The 15,653-nt window shown below is 46.5% G+C and overlaps 1 protein-coding gene across 2 annotated transcripts in view; it reads left to right on the top strand.

Annotated features, from left to right (window-relative positions):
• Positions 1 to 316: 316 nt before the first annotated feature.
• RASEF (RAS and EF-hand domain containing) overlaps positions 317 to 15,653 on the top strand; it is a 37,803-nt gene continuing 22,466 nt past the window's right edge. Inside the window, exons 1-3 of one of the 2 annotated variants that reach the window (XM_081213684.1) lie at positions 317 to 824; positions 12,835 to 12,855; positions 14,393 to 14,539. In XM_081213684.1, coding sequence (XP_081069810.1) covers positions 391 to 824; positions 12,835 to 12,855; positions 14,393 to 14,539 — 602 coding nt within the window. In that variant the 5' untranslated portion in view covers positions 317 to 390. The remainder of the gene's footprint in view (positions 825 to 12,834; positions 12,856 to 14,392; positions 14,540 to 15,653) is intronic. The other variant, XM_081213685.1, reaches the window with a different exon arrangement.

Below are 15,653 nucleotides of genomic sequence, written 5' to 3'. Positions count from 1 at the left end.
CTCTGCACCCTTGGCTAGTCCTAAAATCGAGAGGAAAGGAAAAAGAGAGAGTCGGAGGCGTGCGCTCCGACGGAAGAGCCTCGGGCGCGCCGCTCCCTCCTCCTGGCCCCGCGCTGCTCTTGGGAGGCGTCGACGGCGCGGCCGCCTCTCCACGGCCAAACGCGGCGCTCCAGGTGGCCGCCGGGCGGGACGGGGCGGGCGCGCCGAATGGCGCTGGGCTCTCGGAAGAAACTTTCTCGGCCGAGGGGGTGGAGCGCCGAAGGGGCGGCGCCGAAGGGAACCGGCCCCCGCGGCGCCTGGGCGCGGGCAGGGTGGCTGGGCTGGGTGGCGGGTGCTGCTCGTCCTGCTTGCGATCGCCCTTCCGAGCCGGATCCAGCCTCCGGGTGCCCGATGGGCTCCCCCGGAGGAGAGCAGGGGCCCCTGGACGACGTGTCCTGGCTCCGCTCGCTCTTCGTGGCCTGCGACGTGAACGGCTCGGGCCGGATCGAGCGCGACGACTTCGGCGCGCTGTGCGCCGAGCTGCGGGTCCGGCCGGCCGAGGCCGAGGCCATCTTCCAGCGCCTCGACACCGACCGCGACGGCGCCATCACCTTCGCCGAGTTCGCCCGCGGCTTCCGCGGCGCCACGCATCGCCGGAGGCGGCAGCAGCAGCGGCGGCGGGACAGCGCGCAGGAGGCGTCCGAGGACGGGGCGGACGAGCCGGGGCTGGCAGATGCCCGCGACGTCTTGAGCCAGGTGGCGGCGGCGGCGGCGGCGATGGAGCCGAGCCAGGCTTGGCGGGAGTTCGAGCAGCGGCTCGGGGACGAGGCCGGCTTCATCCCCAGGTAACCCCCGCCGCCGTCCCTGCCGGACTGGGGGGCGAGCGAGGAGAAAACCGCGGGGAGGAAGGCAGGCAGGCAGGCGACATGCCAGAACATCTGGGGTGTGCAGGGTGTTATGAATGGTAAAAGGGCTTCTGAGCATGTGCCGAGTAGCGTTGCCGGGCTTTTCCTCTCTGGCAGCGACTCACTACAAAGTAGACAACGGTAGGAATTCCTATGCACCTTTCCGCCTGGAAAACTTGTCGGCCTTTCAAGAATGATGGAGGGATGGGGAGCCTGCGATCTTCCCGAAACTGTTGGACTCCCGACGCCTCTCAGCCCCCGTCAGCAGGGCTTGTGCTCAGGGCTACAGAGGGCTGTAGCCCAACAACATCTGGAGGGCTGTAGATTCCCCCCTCCTAAAGTGTGCACAGGGACATCCTGCTTGGAACAAGGCAACATCCCTAAAGGCAGTTTACCTTCTGTCACTGGTCAGCTTGTGAGGTACCATATTTTTCCATGTATAAGACGCCCCCGTGTATAAGACGCCTCCTATTTTTGGGGACTCAAAATTAAGAAAATGGGGGGAGATTGCCCCCGTGTATAAGACTACCCCCCTTTTTAAACATCATTTTTTTAGTAAAAAAAACCTAGTCTTATACACAGAAAAGTATGGTATTTCTTAGCTCTTTATTTGTGTGTCCTCCCCCACCTCACTTCCTCTGAGGAGCTCTAGGTAGCAGTCAGAGTCCCCCCCCCCCATTTTATCCTTACAGTGGCTCAGTGGGGAGAAAGAGTGTGACTGACCCAAGTTAGTTATTCTAGTGGACCTTTCACCTTGGGATTCCTCTTTTGGCACTAGCCACTGAACAACACTGTCTCTAAGATAAAGGGATAAAGAGACAAAGCTTGTAAGTCAAAGCATTTAGTTTCTAGGCATCCTCTTGCAATTTTAGAAATTAACTGGTGGCAACGGCCCACTCTGTCCACATAAACATTTTTATGTGTGTGTTTTTTAAAAGAAAAGAAAACACACACACACAGCCTTTTCTCTGCCCCCCATTGTTTGAGATAAAACATTAGGCAGTGGCAATCCAGTCACGCTGCAATAGGACTTTGGGATGGGAGAGGGGGGAACCAATAATGATAAGAGGCCCTTAAGAGAATATTTTATGATGCAATCCATATCTTTGAAATATCCTGCGCTACAAGTCTGCAAGGTGCCACGTCGCTTCTGGGCTCCTTTTTGTCCATTACTGCAGGCAGACGGTGCTACTCTCTTTGAGGTTTTCAGGTCTTTTCTCTTACTGCTTTAGAAACCCCAAAGCAAGCAGCAATGGTTATCTGAAGGCATCCCAGTTCTGTAAAAGTTTGCAGAACACATTGCGAAGAAGAAGAAAGTGTACCTTGCCACTCCCTCCCTATTTTTGGAGTGGGCAGTTGCTGCCCAGCTTACAAGGAAAATATTGAACACAAACAAATCAACAAATAAATCGTTATCTTTTATTGCATCTGTTTCTGTTTAGTGTTGGGGCTGTATTTACAGCTGGAATAGCAAGGGTAGTAGTGTGGCTATTTAAGGCGGGGCAGGAAGTTCACGCTTGTGCTGCTTTGCTCTTGTGAAAATACTGCCCCTTCCCCATCTGTAGATGATCCATCTGCTATAGCAGCCCTGTCCAAATGGCAGCCCTCTACACTGGGGTAGGAGCAGTTTTGGAACAGACTCTTCTCACGCCACACTCCGCGTCTTTTTTTGAGACTGGATATGCCACTTCCTACGACTTCAAAGCAGAGGCTGAAAAGCAGTCAGAAAGAAAGGGTCGAATTTGGTATAAAGAAGTGTTTGGAACTCCTATTGTTCTAGGTACATTTTGTGACAGAGAGTTTCATTAGCGTGAGAAGTTTATGAACTCTGTGCGCAGTACTGCACTGTCCTTAGACCTTGTGGGGGGGGGGAGGACTATATTTTTTTGGGGGGGGATGAACGAATTCCTATGCCCCACAAATCACCCAGAGATGCATTTTAAATAAAAGCGCACATTCTACTCATGTAAAAACACGCTAATTCCTGGACCATCTGCAGGCCGGATTTAGAAGGCGATTGGGCTGGATCCGGCCCCCGGGCCTTAGTTTGCCTACCCATGGCTTAAGATTTCAGATCAAAACGGCAGAGTGGAAGGAAAGGAGGACCTTTTTCTGCCTCTCTACTTCCAGCTACTCTCTGAAGTCTAGAGAAGAGACCCTCTTAAGAATATTAGGGGGTGGGCAGGGGAAGGACTGGACCATGTGAAAAATGAACATACATTATTTTAGCTGTAGTTCATTCATTTTCAGCTTTGTTTTCTTGCTATATAAAAAAGTGTGCCTAGACATTCCATTGTTGCGCACATAAGCTCGGTTTAAGGTGCCATTTAGCTCCTAGCTTTCATATCTATCTCAGGTTTCTAACACTGGTATAAAGGCAAATTCATTCACTCTGCAGAGCAGTGAAATCAGATTTTTGTAACTGTTTTAATGTACAGGTTATCGGCCAGAAATAACTTCCGTATGTGAAATGATCAAAGCACCCAAAGATTCCTCCCTATCTCATGGGTGGTTTAAATTGGAGGCAGTCAGGCTTCTGAATACCAGTTTCTAGAAGCCACAGGAGGGAAGTGTTCTTTTGTTCTTGGGTCCTACATCCGGTTTCCCGCAGACTTTTGGTTGGCTACTGTGAGAACAGGATGCTATCTACATGGGCCATTGGCGATCCAGATGGCTCTTCTTAGGTTTGTGTTCTCTCCCTCTCCCCGTATGTATGACAATAACACAGGTTTCTATTCAGCTTGAATTGCAATTCAGTTTGGGGAAAGGGCATAGCTCCGTGGTAGAGCACCTGCTTTTCATGTAGAAGGTTGCAAGTTCAATCCCCGGCAGGGGCAGGTAAGGCTGGGAGAGACGCTGCCACTCTGTGTAAACAGTATTGAGATAAATGGACCAGTGGTCTGACTCACTATGAGGCAGCTTTTTATGCTCCTGTGGAATCCTGTGTATCCTATGTAAAGGTAAAGGTACCCCTGCCCGTACGGGCCAGTCGTGTCCGACTCTAGGGTTGCGTGCTCATCTCGCTCTAGAGGCCGTGAGCCGGCGCCGTCCGAAGACACTTCCGGGTCACGTGGCCAGTGTGACGAAGCTGCTCTGGCAAGCCAGCACCAGCGCCGCACACGGAAACGCCGTTTACCTTCCCACTATAAAGCGGTACCTATTTATCTGCTTGCACTTAAGGGTGCTTTCAAACTGCTAGGTGGGCAGGAGCTGGGACCGAAAGATGGGAGCTCACCCCGCCACGGGGATTCGAACCATACGATGGGCAAGTCCTAGGCACTGAGGTTTTACCCACAGCGCCACCCGCGTCCCATGTGTATCCTATGTACCTGGGACTATTAATGCAATCCTGTGCATGTCAACTCAAGTGAGTCCTGCAGAGTTCAGCAGAGCTTACTTCCAGGTAACTGTGTACAGGATTGCATCCTCAGGCCCATTGAACTTGGTGGGCTCTCCTTCTGAGTAACAAACACGCATAGGAAGTGGACTATCTGGGCCTGCAACAGATATTGTCAAGAACGAGGATTTAGGCTTAGCATTCGCAATCCTGTGGGGTGATAAATTATCTTGTGACAAGCATATCACATTCCGTGTTTGCCTTTATGGATGGGCTCTGTGTTTGCGCAGTAAGAAGGCTCTGTTTGTGATAGCTGATCTGTGATAGCCATTTCACCCAACCATGCTGTGACGTGAAAGGTGCAGTGACCAAATAGTAACGGTGACACCCTGGGATGCCAGAGGAGGGAGTGGTCATGCTAAAGAAATGCCACCCTGTGCATTTCTGCACCGCAAGCTTCTTTCATCCGCAGTAACTGGTTACCATCATTTTGCTTACGATGTTAACAGTTGGTCTTGCTGTTCTGAGTAGATTATTTGCTGTGAGTGGTGTAAGGTCTCTTCTGTCAGATTTCAAAGGCCATTTTGCTTCTGCTGTACTATTGAGCTTTGTATGACAGAGAACAGCAAAGATGGGCTTTCTTTCCAACTGTATATAATAATTTATACTGCACTTCCTTCCGTATCTCCCAAAAGCTTTCCCCCTTTTTGGTAGCAGGTAAAGCTGTTTGCCTGGGCTTCTGTAGGATACTATAGCTAGTATGGGGCTTCAGTTAAGGAGTCAGTGAGTGGCTCTAAGTGGTTTTATGGACTGTGATTTTAAGGATTTGTTTTACCTGCTCTTTTAATAATATTGGAATTATTTATGTATTGATCATTGTACTGTACCCAGGGATCTTAGGCTAAAGGACAGACTTAGAAGTGTTCTTAATAGATAAATAAAACACAATCAATTAAATAATTTTAACTAGCCACATAGGAAGAGATGTTTAGGTTTCGATTAAGGCTCCATCTAGGCCAGCGGTTCTCAACCTGTGCGTCCCCAGATGTTGGACTACAACTCCCATCATCCCTGAGCTCTGGCCTTGCTAGCTAGAGGTGATGGGAGTTGTAGTTCAACAACATCTGGGGACCCACAGGTTGAGAAAGGCTGATCTAGGCCATGGGCAGGTAACCTGTCATATTGGAGTCCAGTTCCCATCATGGCCGCTGGTTGGGGAGTCCAGCAAGATCAAAAGGGCCAAAGGGTTAGCCAGTCCTGATGTGGCCCAACATCCTGCTTTGGGTAGTTGTTAGTCAGATGCCTCCTTTATTTAAGAGCCATAGCTCAGTGACGGAGCATCTTATCTGCATGCAGAGGGTCCTGAGTTCATTTTTTTTTTATAAAATTTTTATTGGTTTTACAAAATTTTATAGCACAAACAAACACTTAAAAAGACAAACATACACGTATAATTTCATAACATATTTTCATAAACCTCTTTTCTGGGACTTCCCCATACCCCCCCTTTCTGCATCCCAATGTCCATAATTTTATAGCAACTCCCAATTGTTACTTTCCAACCTCTGTCATCTTAGTCATCTCTGTATTCTGACCTTATATCACTGTGTCCCTTTGTTCCTGAAAACCTCAACACTCTAGCATTCATTAAGTTTATAATAGTCCTTAAGATAACTTTTGAATTTTCTCCATTCTTCTTCCGCCGTCTCTTTTCCTTGGTCACGGATTCTGCCTGTCATCTCGGCCAATGTCATATAGTCCATCACTTTCATCTGCCATTCTTCCAGAGTGGGTAGATCTTGTGTCTTCCAGAGGGTCCTGAGTTCAGTCCCTGGCAGCTCCAGGCATCAAAGGTCAGATTTATGCGCTTTTCCAGATAGCAGCAAGAAAAAGCAGGCTGTACAACTTAGCTTAAAAAATGGTAAGAGTTTCTAAATTATTTGTACAGAAACATAAAGATGGCTTGCTAAAGCCATGTTGTCTAAGCTTGGAAAATCCAGTTTAGACAGCCTTACTAGTTGGATTCACATGGTGGAAGAGGTGAGAGGGTGTGACCTAGCTAAACCTAGCAGGACAGCTGACTCTATGGTTTTAACCCCTTCATGCATTAATTACACTTCAGCATCTTGGTTATATGAGACTGCAGTTGATTATGAAAAGGAACTGAGATGTCAGATTTTCAAGGAAAGGTAAAAATTATCATTGATTTTCTGGAACATACGAAAAGGGGATCATTGCATTGCTGTTGTTCACTTTGGCACTTGAGTCCTGTAACTTGATCCATGTATCAATTGCCATGGTGTTCTGAGTGGGCTTAATAAGGCTCTTTCATACAGAATCACATTAGAACACCGTTTCCCCGAGTTCAAGATGCTCCTTTGGCATGAAGTGTGAGAGTGCAAATTATCCACCCGGAGGCTGTTGAAGGGGATGCAAAGAAAGTTATGCTTCCATCTAAAGAGCACTAACCCTTAGTGGTGAATGTACACCAAGCAATGCTCAGTGCTAGAAATGCAGTGAAGGGGACCCAAGAGTACACTGGGAATGAATCTACATGATACAACAAGAATCTAATTAAGCTTAGTATGCATTTGCCATATAAATATTTAAAATAAGCTGCTTACACTTGTCTGTCATTTCAGTAGCTTTGCGACCATTGGTTAGGACACTGGAAGATTGGTTCAGATTTCATTCTTACTGACCAATCAGCTAGAACACTGTAGCTTGTCTTTTCCTTTATATTTCTGAATAAAAAGGCTAGAGGGTTGTAGGCACTGCTTCTAGTTAGATAAGCACTGAAGTGTTGCCATGGCCTCCTTGTAGCCTGTAATGATTCTAATATGAACTTGCAAGAGCTGCGTAATTTATATTTCTGTTTTATTGAATCAGAAACTCCTGTATTGAAAATATTAACTGAATATAGATTGCAGTTGCCCATTTGAGATACAGTGGTGCCCCGCAAGACGAATGCCTCGCAAGACGGAAAACTCGCTAGACGAAAGAGTTTTCCGTCTTGGAGGTGCTTCGCAAAACGAATCTCCTATGGGCTTGCTTCACAAGATGAAAATGTCTTGCGAGTTCCTGTGGTTTTCCCCCCTCCCCCCTTTTTCTAAGCCACTAAGCCGCTTATCAGCTGATCCGATAAGCCGCTAAAAGCTGCTAATAGCGCTAATAGCGCTAATCCGCTAATCCGTCAATGGGCTTGCTTCGCAAGACGAAAAAACCGCTAGACGAAGAGAATCACAGAACGGATTCTTTTTGTCTTGCGAGGCACCACTGTATTGGGCTTATGTAGAATAATGCAGATGATCAAGAACTTTATAGGCTGTTCATTTATCTATTCAGTATCTTACAAAATTGTTATAACATTATTTTTTTAAAAAGATTGGAAATCCCTAAAGTCTTCACTTAAATATATATGTATGCTTTTTTAAAAAAATATAGATTGTGTGGGTGTGTTATCTTTAAAACAACATAACCAGAAAGGTTTGCAGAATAGGTGCTTTTTAAACTTGGAAGGGAGTCCTTGGTTTGTCCTGTTTTCTGAAAGGCAAAGTTATTCTTATTTTTGTAAGATGGTGGTTGCCAAACAAAGGCTGCTCAGGTATAGCAGACTGCTGAGTTGGTGGTGGAATGAGGCATGTGCAAAGAGAGTTTGTGTTTCAGCAGCTAGTCCTTATCGCAATGCCATGGATGCAATGTTTGCCATAGCACTTTGAATGCAGTCCAGCTGCTTAATAGGGTGATAGAGTGAATTGCCATAGCTTTTCATAGTGTGAGTGTGCAGATGCCTGGTTTGATTCTAAAGGTAAAGGTAAAGGGACCCCTGACCATTAGGTCCAGTCGTGACCGACTCTGGGGTTGCGGCGCTCATCTCGCTTTATTGGCCGAGGGAGCCGGCGTACAGCTTCTGGGTCATGTAGCCAGCATGACTAAGCCGCTTCTGGCGAACCAGAGCAGCGCATGGAAACGCCATTTACCTTCCTGCTGGAGTGGTACCTATTTATCTGCTTGCACTTCATGCTTTCGAACTGCTAGGTTGGCAGGAACAGGGACCAATCCATCCCTGTGGCGGGGATTCGAACCGCCGACCTTCTGATTGGCAAGCCCTAGGCTCTGCGGTTTGGACCACAGCACCACCCGTTTGATTCTACTGAATGGCAATTCTCATGCATCACTTCAGACAGAGCGATGGTCAAAATGGGATAGCTGAGGTGAATCGAGACACATGACAAAGTTAGGTACTTGGTGGTGCAAAGCAGTCTAATCTGGACTCAGGTTCACTATCCCACGTGAGGGGAAAGGATTGCTTGTTAACTCCAGCCAAACATCATGCTCACCTCCTACTTCCTTGGGTGTGGGCTGTGCACAGAGTAGTAATAATGGGGGCAGATGCACGGATGCTTAGTCATAGTTTTGAGTCCTTTTTCTGTATTAAAGTGCAGCAGGACTAGTCTAAGACGCTTGTAGCCTGAGGTGAAGAACAAGATGACAAGCTCCCATTCCATGTCCAGAAGCTGACTGAGCTGCTAGCTGGATCTTGTTTTAACTCTGGCAACGAAACTTGGTTTTCTCCTGCTCTTGAGGGCAACAGACTAGCTTAGGGGGCTCAGAAGTGGTCACGTGGCACACAGCTCTGTCATTCACCATCTCAGTGCCACTCCTCACTCCACCACGATGGCTGGGGACTTTGCTTGGGACAGCTTTTAAAATGACTTTGTCCTCCAGCCACAAGTGGAACTCCAAATCTTAATGCACTTCTTCAAGCTTGGGTGACTCAAGCTTCAGGTTTGACAGCTGAATGTAGATTTCTCATTATCATTTCATTACCTGGAAATGTATTTGAGTGTATGTGGATCAGAAATTCCTTAAAATGATTCTGGTATTTGGATTTTGTTTCTGACTCGTCTCTGATGCAGAAGCAAAGGACAAAGTTAATGGGAACTTTGAACACAATATTTTGCTCCTTAATAATTCATTTTCAACAAATGGTCACAATATTTGGCGGCATTGATGAACCAACTTACACATATTTCTCCTGGAATATTTCAGTCTTTAGGTTACCAGGGTGCCATTTCAATCAGTTGAGCTACAGTAAGAGGTAATGATAATCAGGGGTAGAGGTTGCTCTGAAACAATAATCTCAAGTGATCTGAAACATGGGGTTATATCCTGTCTTGGTCATACTAGCAGTAGACCCATTGAAGTTAATAGACATGATTAACTTAAGTCCCTTAATTTCCGTGGTTTTACTCCGAGAAGAACTTACTTGGATACAAACTGCAGGAGGGAAGAATGATTTCCACATGCCCCTTCCTCTAAATGCCCCATGCAATTTCATGGACTAGCTAGCAGAGCAGTAGTCTTCAGTATTTTTAAACACCTGCCTTTAATCCAGGCATAGGCAAACTCAGCCCTTCAGATGTTTTGGGACTACAACTCCCATCATCCCTAGCTAACAGGACCAGTGGTCAGGGATGATGGGAGTTGTAGTCCCCAAACAGCTGGAGGGCCAAGTTTGCCTATGCCTGTTTTAATCCAAACATGCATTTGGGAACCCAATGCTTTTCCTTTCTTTCATATATTTGCTGGTGCTGCTGCTACTGTTGTGACTGACCTTAGATCAGGCCACAAGCTGAAAGTGGGACCCAACCCAGTTGAAGACTGGACTGCTTGTTAATCTATATTTCTCTATTGCTTTGTAAATCTCTATTTCTGGTACCCTGTGCCTCTGTGAAGGTGCTGTGGAGTTCCTGTTGAATGGCCCATACAATGCCGCCGCCCCGCAGAAGCCTTTAACTGGTGGCGTTGCCATTCACTGAAGATTAAGGGTGTCTTTGCCTTCCCAGATGACCGTAGTTAAAAAACTTCTGTTTCCAAAATGGCTCTGGGGCTGGTGGTAGCAGTTGCCAACGCGTGCTTTTAATTTCAAATCTCATTCAGCCTTTTTGTATATAAGCATTCAGGTGAGTGCCCGCTGTCGCCTCTCATTTAAAAAGACCCCATCGCCTCCTTGTGACTCCCGGTGCTTCCGGAGAGGGTTGCGCTGTTGCGCTTGCCTGCAGTGTGTTTTCTCGCTCCTTGCACCTGACTGGCACAGCATAAATGTAGGCCGCTGGAGTCTGCTGAATCAAGCTCTTTTGACAGTTGTAATTGGGCCAGCGAGGAACAATGAAACCATATTGTGGTTTTTGAGATCAAATAAGCTGAGCAAACTCCCGCAATTGCCGCCATATGTTTGTGACAGCAGCGGCTCTTCTTAGCCGAGCGCAGCAGGCGCAGACTGAACAGCATGGCTGGGGGGGGGGTTTGAGCCTTAAGCTTTCAACCTCCCTTCTTTCAGGCTTCTTGTTTGTTTAATCTTTGAAGCTGAAAAATCTCCAAGAACAGCAGCTGTGACGCGCTTGAGATCCTGAACAAAAGGTAGCACTGTCAGAATAGGGCCACGAAGCCTGCTTCTCAGCTCCCGAAGATAGGTTTACAAGGGCTCTATGGAAAGGGAGGCGGCAGGGCTGTGGGGAGATGTGTATTGTGAAGTTGAGATGCTGGGGTGTAGAATAAATAAATAAAACAACATGCTCTGATGCATGCATGCCATGCAGAAACAAAACCTGTTGCTTCCCCCTGAGAAAAATCTTTAAAAGTATTTGACCCACAAAGTGGCTTAAACATGCCTGACAGCAGGTGGTAAACAAACAAACAAACAAACAACTTTTATATGCCATCATCATTAAACTGGCCTGGTGCCTTCCAGGTGTTTGGGGCTACAGCGCACTATTGCAATTCAAAACATCTTCCGGGAACTAGGTTGGCGAAGGCTGAACATTTCAGAGCTATGAAGTGGAAGCCTCTTTTTCGAATCTCAGCTTGGCACAGAACCCCCTAAATGACCCTTATCCCTCCTGAGATTCAGTCTTACGTACCTAATAACTTTGACTGAATCAAGGCTGTGGTGATTTTTATGCAAGTAGGTTGTTTTTTTTAAAAAAAGTGTGGATTATTTTTTTTAAGTGAACCTACCATATTTTTTGCTTTATAAGACTCACTTCTTCCCTCCTAAAAAGTAAGGGGAAATGTGTGTGCGTCTTATGGAGCGAATGCAGGCTGCACAGCTATCCCAGAAGCCAGAACAGCAAGAGGGATTGCTGCTTTCACTGAGCATCGATCCCTCTTGCTGTTCTGGCTTCTGAGATACAGAATATTTTTTTTTTCTTGTTTTCCTCCTCCAGGAAGGTCTGGTGCGTCTTACAGAGCAAAAAATACGGTACCTTCCTGCTCTGCTTGTTGAAAATGATATGTCAGGATATTTGATGCCCCTTACAAGGCCAGTCTGGAAGACAGTGTCCCCAGAAAGATTCTGTGCCCAGGAGATTGCCTGTGTGAGGGAAGCTGCCCAGAGACTTCAGACGCTTTCTCTGATTATTCAGAGCACTCAGAAAGATATCAACAGGCCCAATAACCGAGCCAAACGCCTTGGCCAGACTCTGCTGCATCCAGCCAGGTGCCAGTTCTTTTCGCATATCTCCTCAGGCCGCACTGCTGTTCTCCTTCGTAATATCAGCCATGCCACCCAGGGTCATTCCCCAACGCAGTGTGTCCTTGTCAGCATTGCTCCTCTGTGGTCAACGCAGGACAAGCGAGTCAGTCTCTGCACAAAGGAGCAAATGGGAAACGGATCTGACATAAAGAAACGGCAACATTCAAAGCAACAAGTGGGCGAACATTTCCGTCTCCCAGGACACTTTGCTCACTGAGCTGGCAGTTGTCAGTCTAAAACAAAGGAACTTCAAAGGGAGACCACAGTGTGAAGCTGTTGGACTAGAATTTATTGGGGAATTTGATTCTATTTATTTAGCCTTGAATAGAGACAATGGCATCCCCTCTCACTACAGGGGTGAGTTAACGTACTGCCATAGTGAACTGCCACTTTGCTTATCTTATATACATTTGAACGTTGCACACAATTGTCTCAGACTGGGCTTCTCACTGTTGTTTTGCGCCACTGTTTATATCTCTCCCCCCCCCCCCCCGTTCCCATTGTGCATACTTGCCAACTAAAGAGAACAGTTCGTGCACCAGACAAGGTTGGCCCTCGTCCACAGAATTTTATGCCATGATAAATCTGTTAGTTTTTAAGATGACGTAAGACTGTTTTTGTTTTGTTTTTGTGGCAGCCAACTAACACAGCTACATGTCTGGACAATTTTACGGAAGGTGCACTGAAAAATTTGCTTACCTTTCTGTAAAAATAAAATTGGGCACCCGCCCTGTGGAACGCCCTCCCACCAGATGTCAAAGAGAAAAAACGACTACCAGACTTTTAGAAGACATCTGAAGGCAGCCCTGTTTAGGCAGCTTTTAATGTTTGACGGACTATTGTATTTTAATATTTTGTTGGAAGCTGCCCAGAGTGGCTGGGGAAACCCAGCCAGATGGGCGGGGTATAAATATTATTATTATTATTATTAGTAGTATTATTAGTATTATTTGCCATGAAAGTTGGCCTCCAGAACCACATCAGTTTGCCCTGATTCATCCACCACCAATTCCAATGAGTATTTTGGTTGCAGTTCCTAGATCATATATATTGACTATCTTTAATTATCCCAACAGGAACGCCAGTGGCATCCAATGGTAGGTTATCGGTTGAGTTAAGTTAATTTTTGTTACAGCATCCTAGAAAAGCTTTTATCGTGCTGCCTTTCTTACTAACCGTGCATGGGCGTGTGCTTGCTGGTTTCTGTCCACTTCTCTAAAGTTTATCCTGCATCTAAAACCTTGCACTATATATATTCTTCACACAATTATTGGGGAGCAGAGCTGGCCCCTTTGGCCCTGGCCCTCCCCAGGCACCCATTCATTGGGGCACACATCTGAACTGGCAAAGCCTGTGCTGAAGCAGCTGCTGGGTGTGTGGTCTTCTACACAAGGAGGCCACCCATGTGATTAGGAGAGCCACTTGCATGGAAACCTATGAGCAAGCAGCTGCTCACCCCAAGGCTTCATAAAGGCAGGTATCTGGTCCCACGCATGGATGCCTAGGAGGTGGAGCCATCAACAGAGAATCGGAGAATTCTAGAGTTGGAAGGGTCCACGAGTTTCATCTAGTCCGCCCCCTGCAGTGCAGGAATTTTGCCCAATGTGGGGCTCAAACCCACAACTCTGAGATTAAGAGTCTCCTGCTCTACCAACTAAGCCAGGGGTTGGCAACCTAAGGCCCATGGGCCAAAAGCGGCCCACTGGGGTTGTTTAACCGGCCCACAAGCCACTCCCGAACTGAGCCGCCCGCTCGGTGAGTCCCTGCGCACTGTTGTAAACTGGCTCAGCGTGGCATGGGGATTTGCTTCCATGGCGCCAGAAATCGCGCCTGTGCATACACAGATGCCGGCAATTGCGCGCACACAATCCGGCCCACGGAGGGATCTCCGCTGGAGTGAACCGGCCCAGGCGAGGTAAACCTTGCCGACCCCTGAACTAAGCTATCCCAGCACATGCCTGGGCACAAAACCAGTACCATAGTTGGCATTTACATGGAGCAAACCGTTTTCTACCAAGTTTACATAAGCCAGTGGTGAGGAACCTCGGGAGCCAGATGTGGCCCTCCAGGCCTTTCTGTTTGGCCCTCCAAACTCTCCCCAGGCCACACCACTCACTGGCCCTGCTTTGCACCCCAAAGAGTGTTTGTCTGGCTGCAATTTGCCTTTGAACTCCCATTATACCTCTTGCTTGGATGGAAGATAGAGATGCGCCTGAGTAGAAACTAGCCTACCGCACAAAGGCAAAGAATGACATTTGTTGCTTCACCTACTTTTGCTTCTGACCTCACCCTCCCACTGGCATGTGACCCTCAGAAAGTTGTGCAGAAGTTGCCTCTGTCTCCACAGTAAAAGCATTAATTATTGTGCAATTACACTGTTTCCAAAACATTTTGTAATATTGTTTTGAAGATATCCAGATCTCTTCTGAGTTGATGCCAATAACCAAAGAAATGCTAACAATTTTGTAAGGGTTAAATATAATTGGTTCGTGGTACGAAAGCCTAACCCGCGAAAACTGAATAGGAGAGCTTTTTCCTTCGCCATTTCAACAGCCATCTCTGCATGAGATATAAACCGATTATTTGTGAGAAAATCTGCATATGCTTTAATTAGTAATTTTTTCCCTCTTCCAGGCAAGAACAGGTCAGTGTTCTGTATCAGAACATCAATATCGTGGAACCACGATTAATTCAACCTTATGAGCATGTTATTAAGAACTTTATTCGAGAGATCAAGCTTCAGAGTGCAGAGATGGAAAACTTAGCCATAGCTGTAAAAAGGTAAGAGTCAAATGTTTTGTACTTCACAGTGAAACAATTACCATTTTTGTCTGCAGTACATGGTGGTGTTTAAAGTCACATGATAATGTTAATGGCAGCATTCAACTGCCAAAATTTCACTGTGAGTTGGATGAGGCTGGTGGGTGTGAGAAGTCAAAATTAGCATTGGTTGTCCTGGAGTCTCTGAGAAGCTGAATGAAGTGCTTAAGATCCAAAGGCAGAACTATTAGCCTCATATCATTCTTTTTCATGCTATGTTTTTTCCTTGCAATCATGGGGTTATCTCCTCAGAGTAGACCCACTGAAATTAATGGACACAACCAACTTAAGTCCATTCATTTCAGTGAGTATAATGTGGCTGGACACAACCAAAATTCCTTCCTTATGGAATCAGGATTGTAACTTAAAAAAAAATGTCCTGTCAGAAGTCTGTTTTACTTTAAAGTTATACCTTTGAACACACATATGTAAAAAGGAAATAGTTATCAGTTGTAGACTGTTCAAGCAGTATGCCATCCAGGCCGATGTGATTGGTGAAATGTGTTTGAACTTTTTGTTGCTGATGGTATATATCCAATATTATTCCATGAGAAGCAACAGTTTTAGGTCCCAGATGATCTACCTTTTTGTGGTAACACCTCATAGGAAGTTGGCAGCAGAAAGGGAAGCGGAAAATGAAGCTGCCTTCTTTGTGCTGCCGTGAGAAGATGTTCAGAATGGTGTGTGGAAAACCACTTCACATTCAGTTCTGCACATCATTTGCAGTCACAGCCTTGCTAATTGGATGTCCTAAGCTTGGGATATCTGTGTAGCATGTACCATGCTAAGATAATTCGGTTGCTTTTAATGACAGTAATGAGAATCAGGTGACTTTAATTTGGAGTTGCCGATCTGCACTATATATTTAAAGCAGTATCATACCACTTTAAACGGCCACGGCTTCCTGCCTGAGAACTGCAATTCGTAAGAGGTGCTGGGAGTTGTTAGGAAACCTTCTGTTCTTTCCAAAGTGCTGTGATTCCCAGAATTTCCTGGAAAGAGGTACTGTCTGATGAACTACTCTGTAGATCAGGCATGTCCAAAGTCCATTTTGGGGGCCTAATCAGGTCCACCA

This window comes from Podarcis bocagei (assembly GCF_964188305.1).
Source record: "Podarcis bocagei genome assembly, chromosome: 11".
NCBI lineage: Eukaryota > Metazoa > Chordata > Lepidosauria > Squamata > Lacertidae > Podarcis > Podarcis bocagei.
The sequence above is the reverse complement of the archived record's forward strand: the minus strand, read 5'-3'. Positions and strand labels throughout refer to the sequence as shown.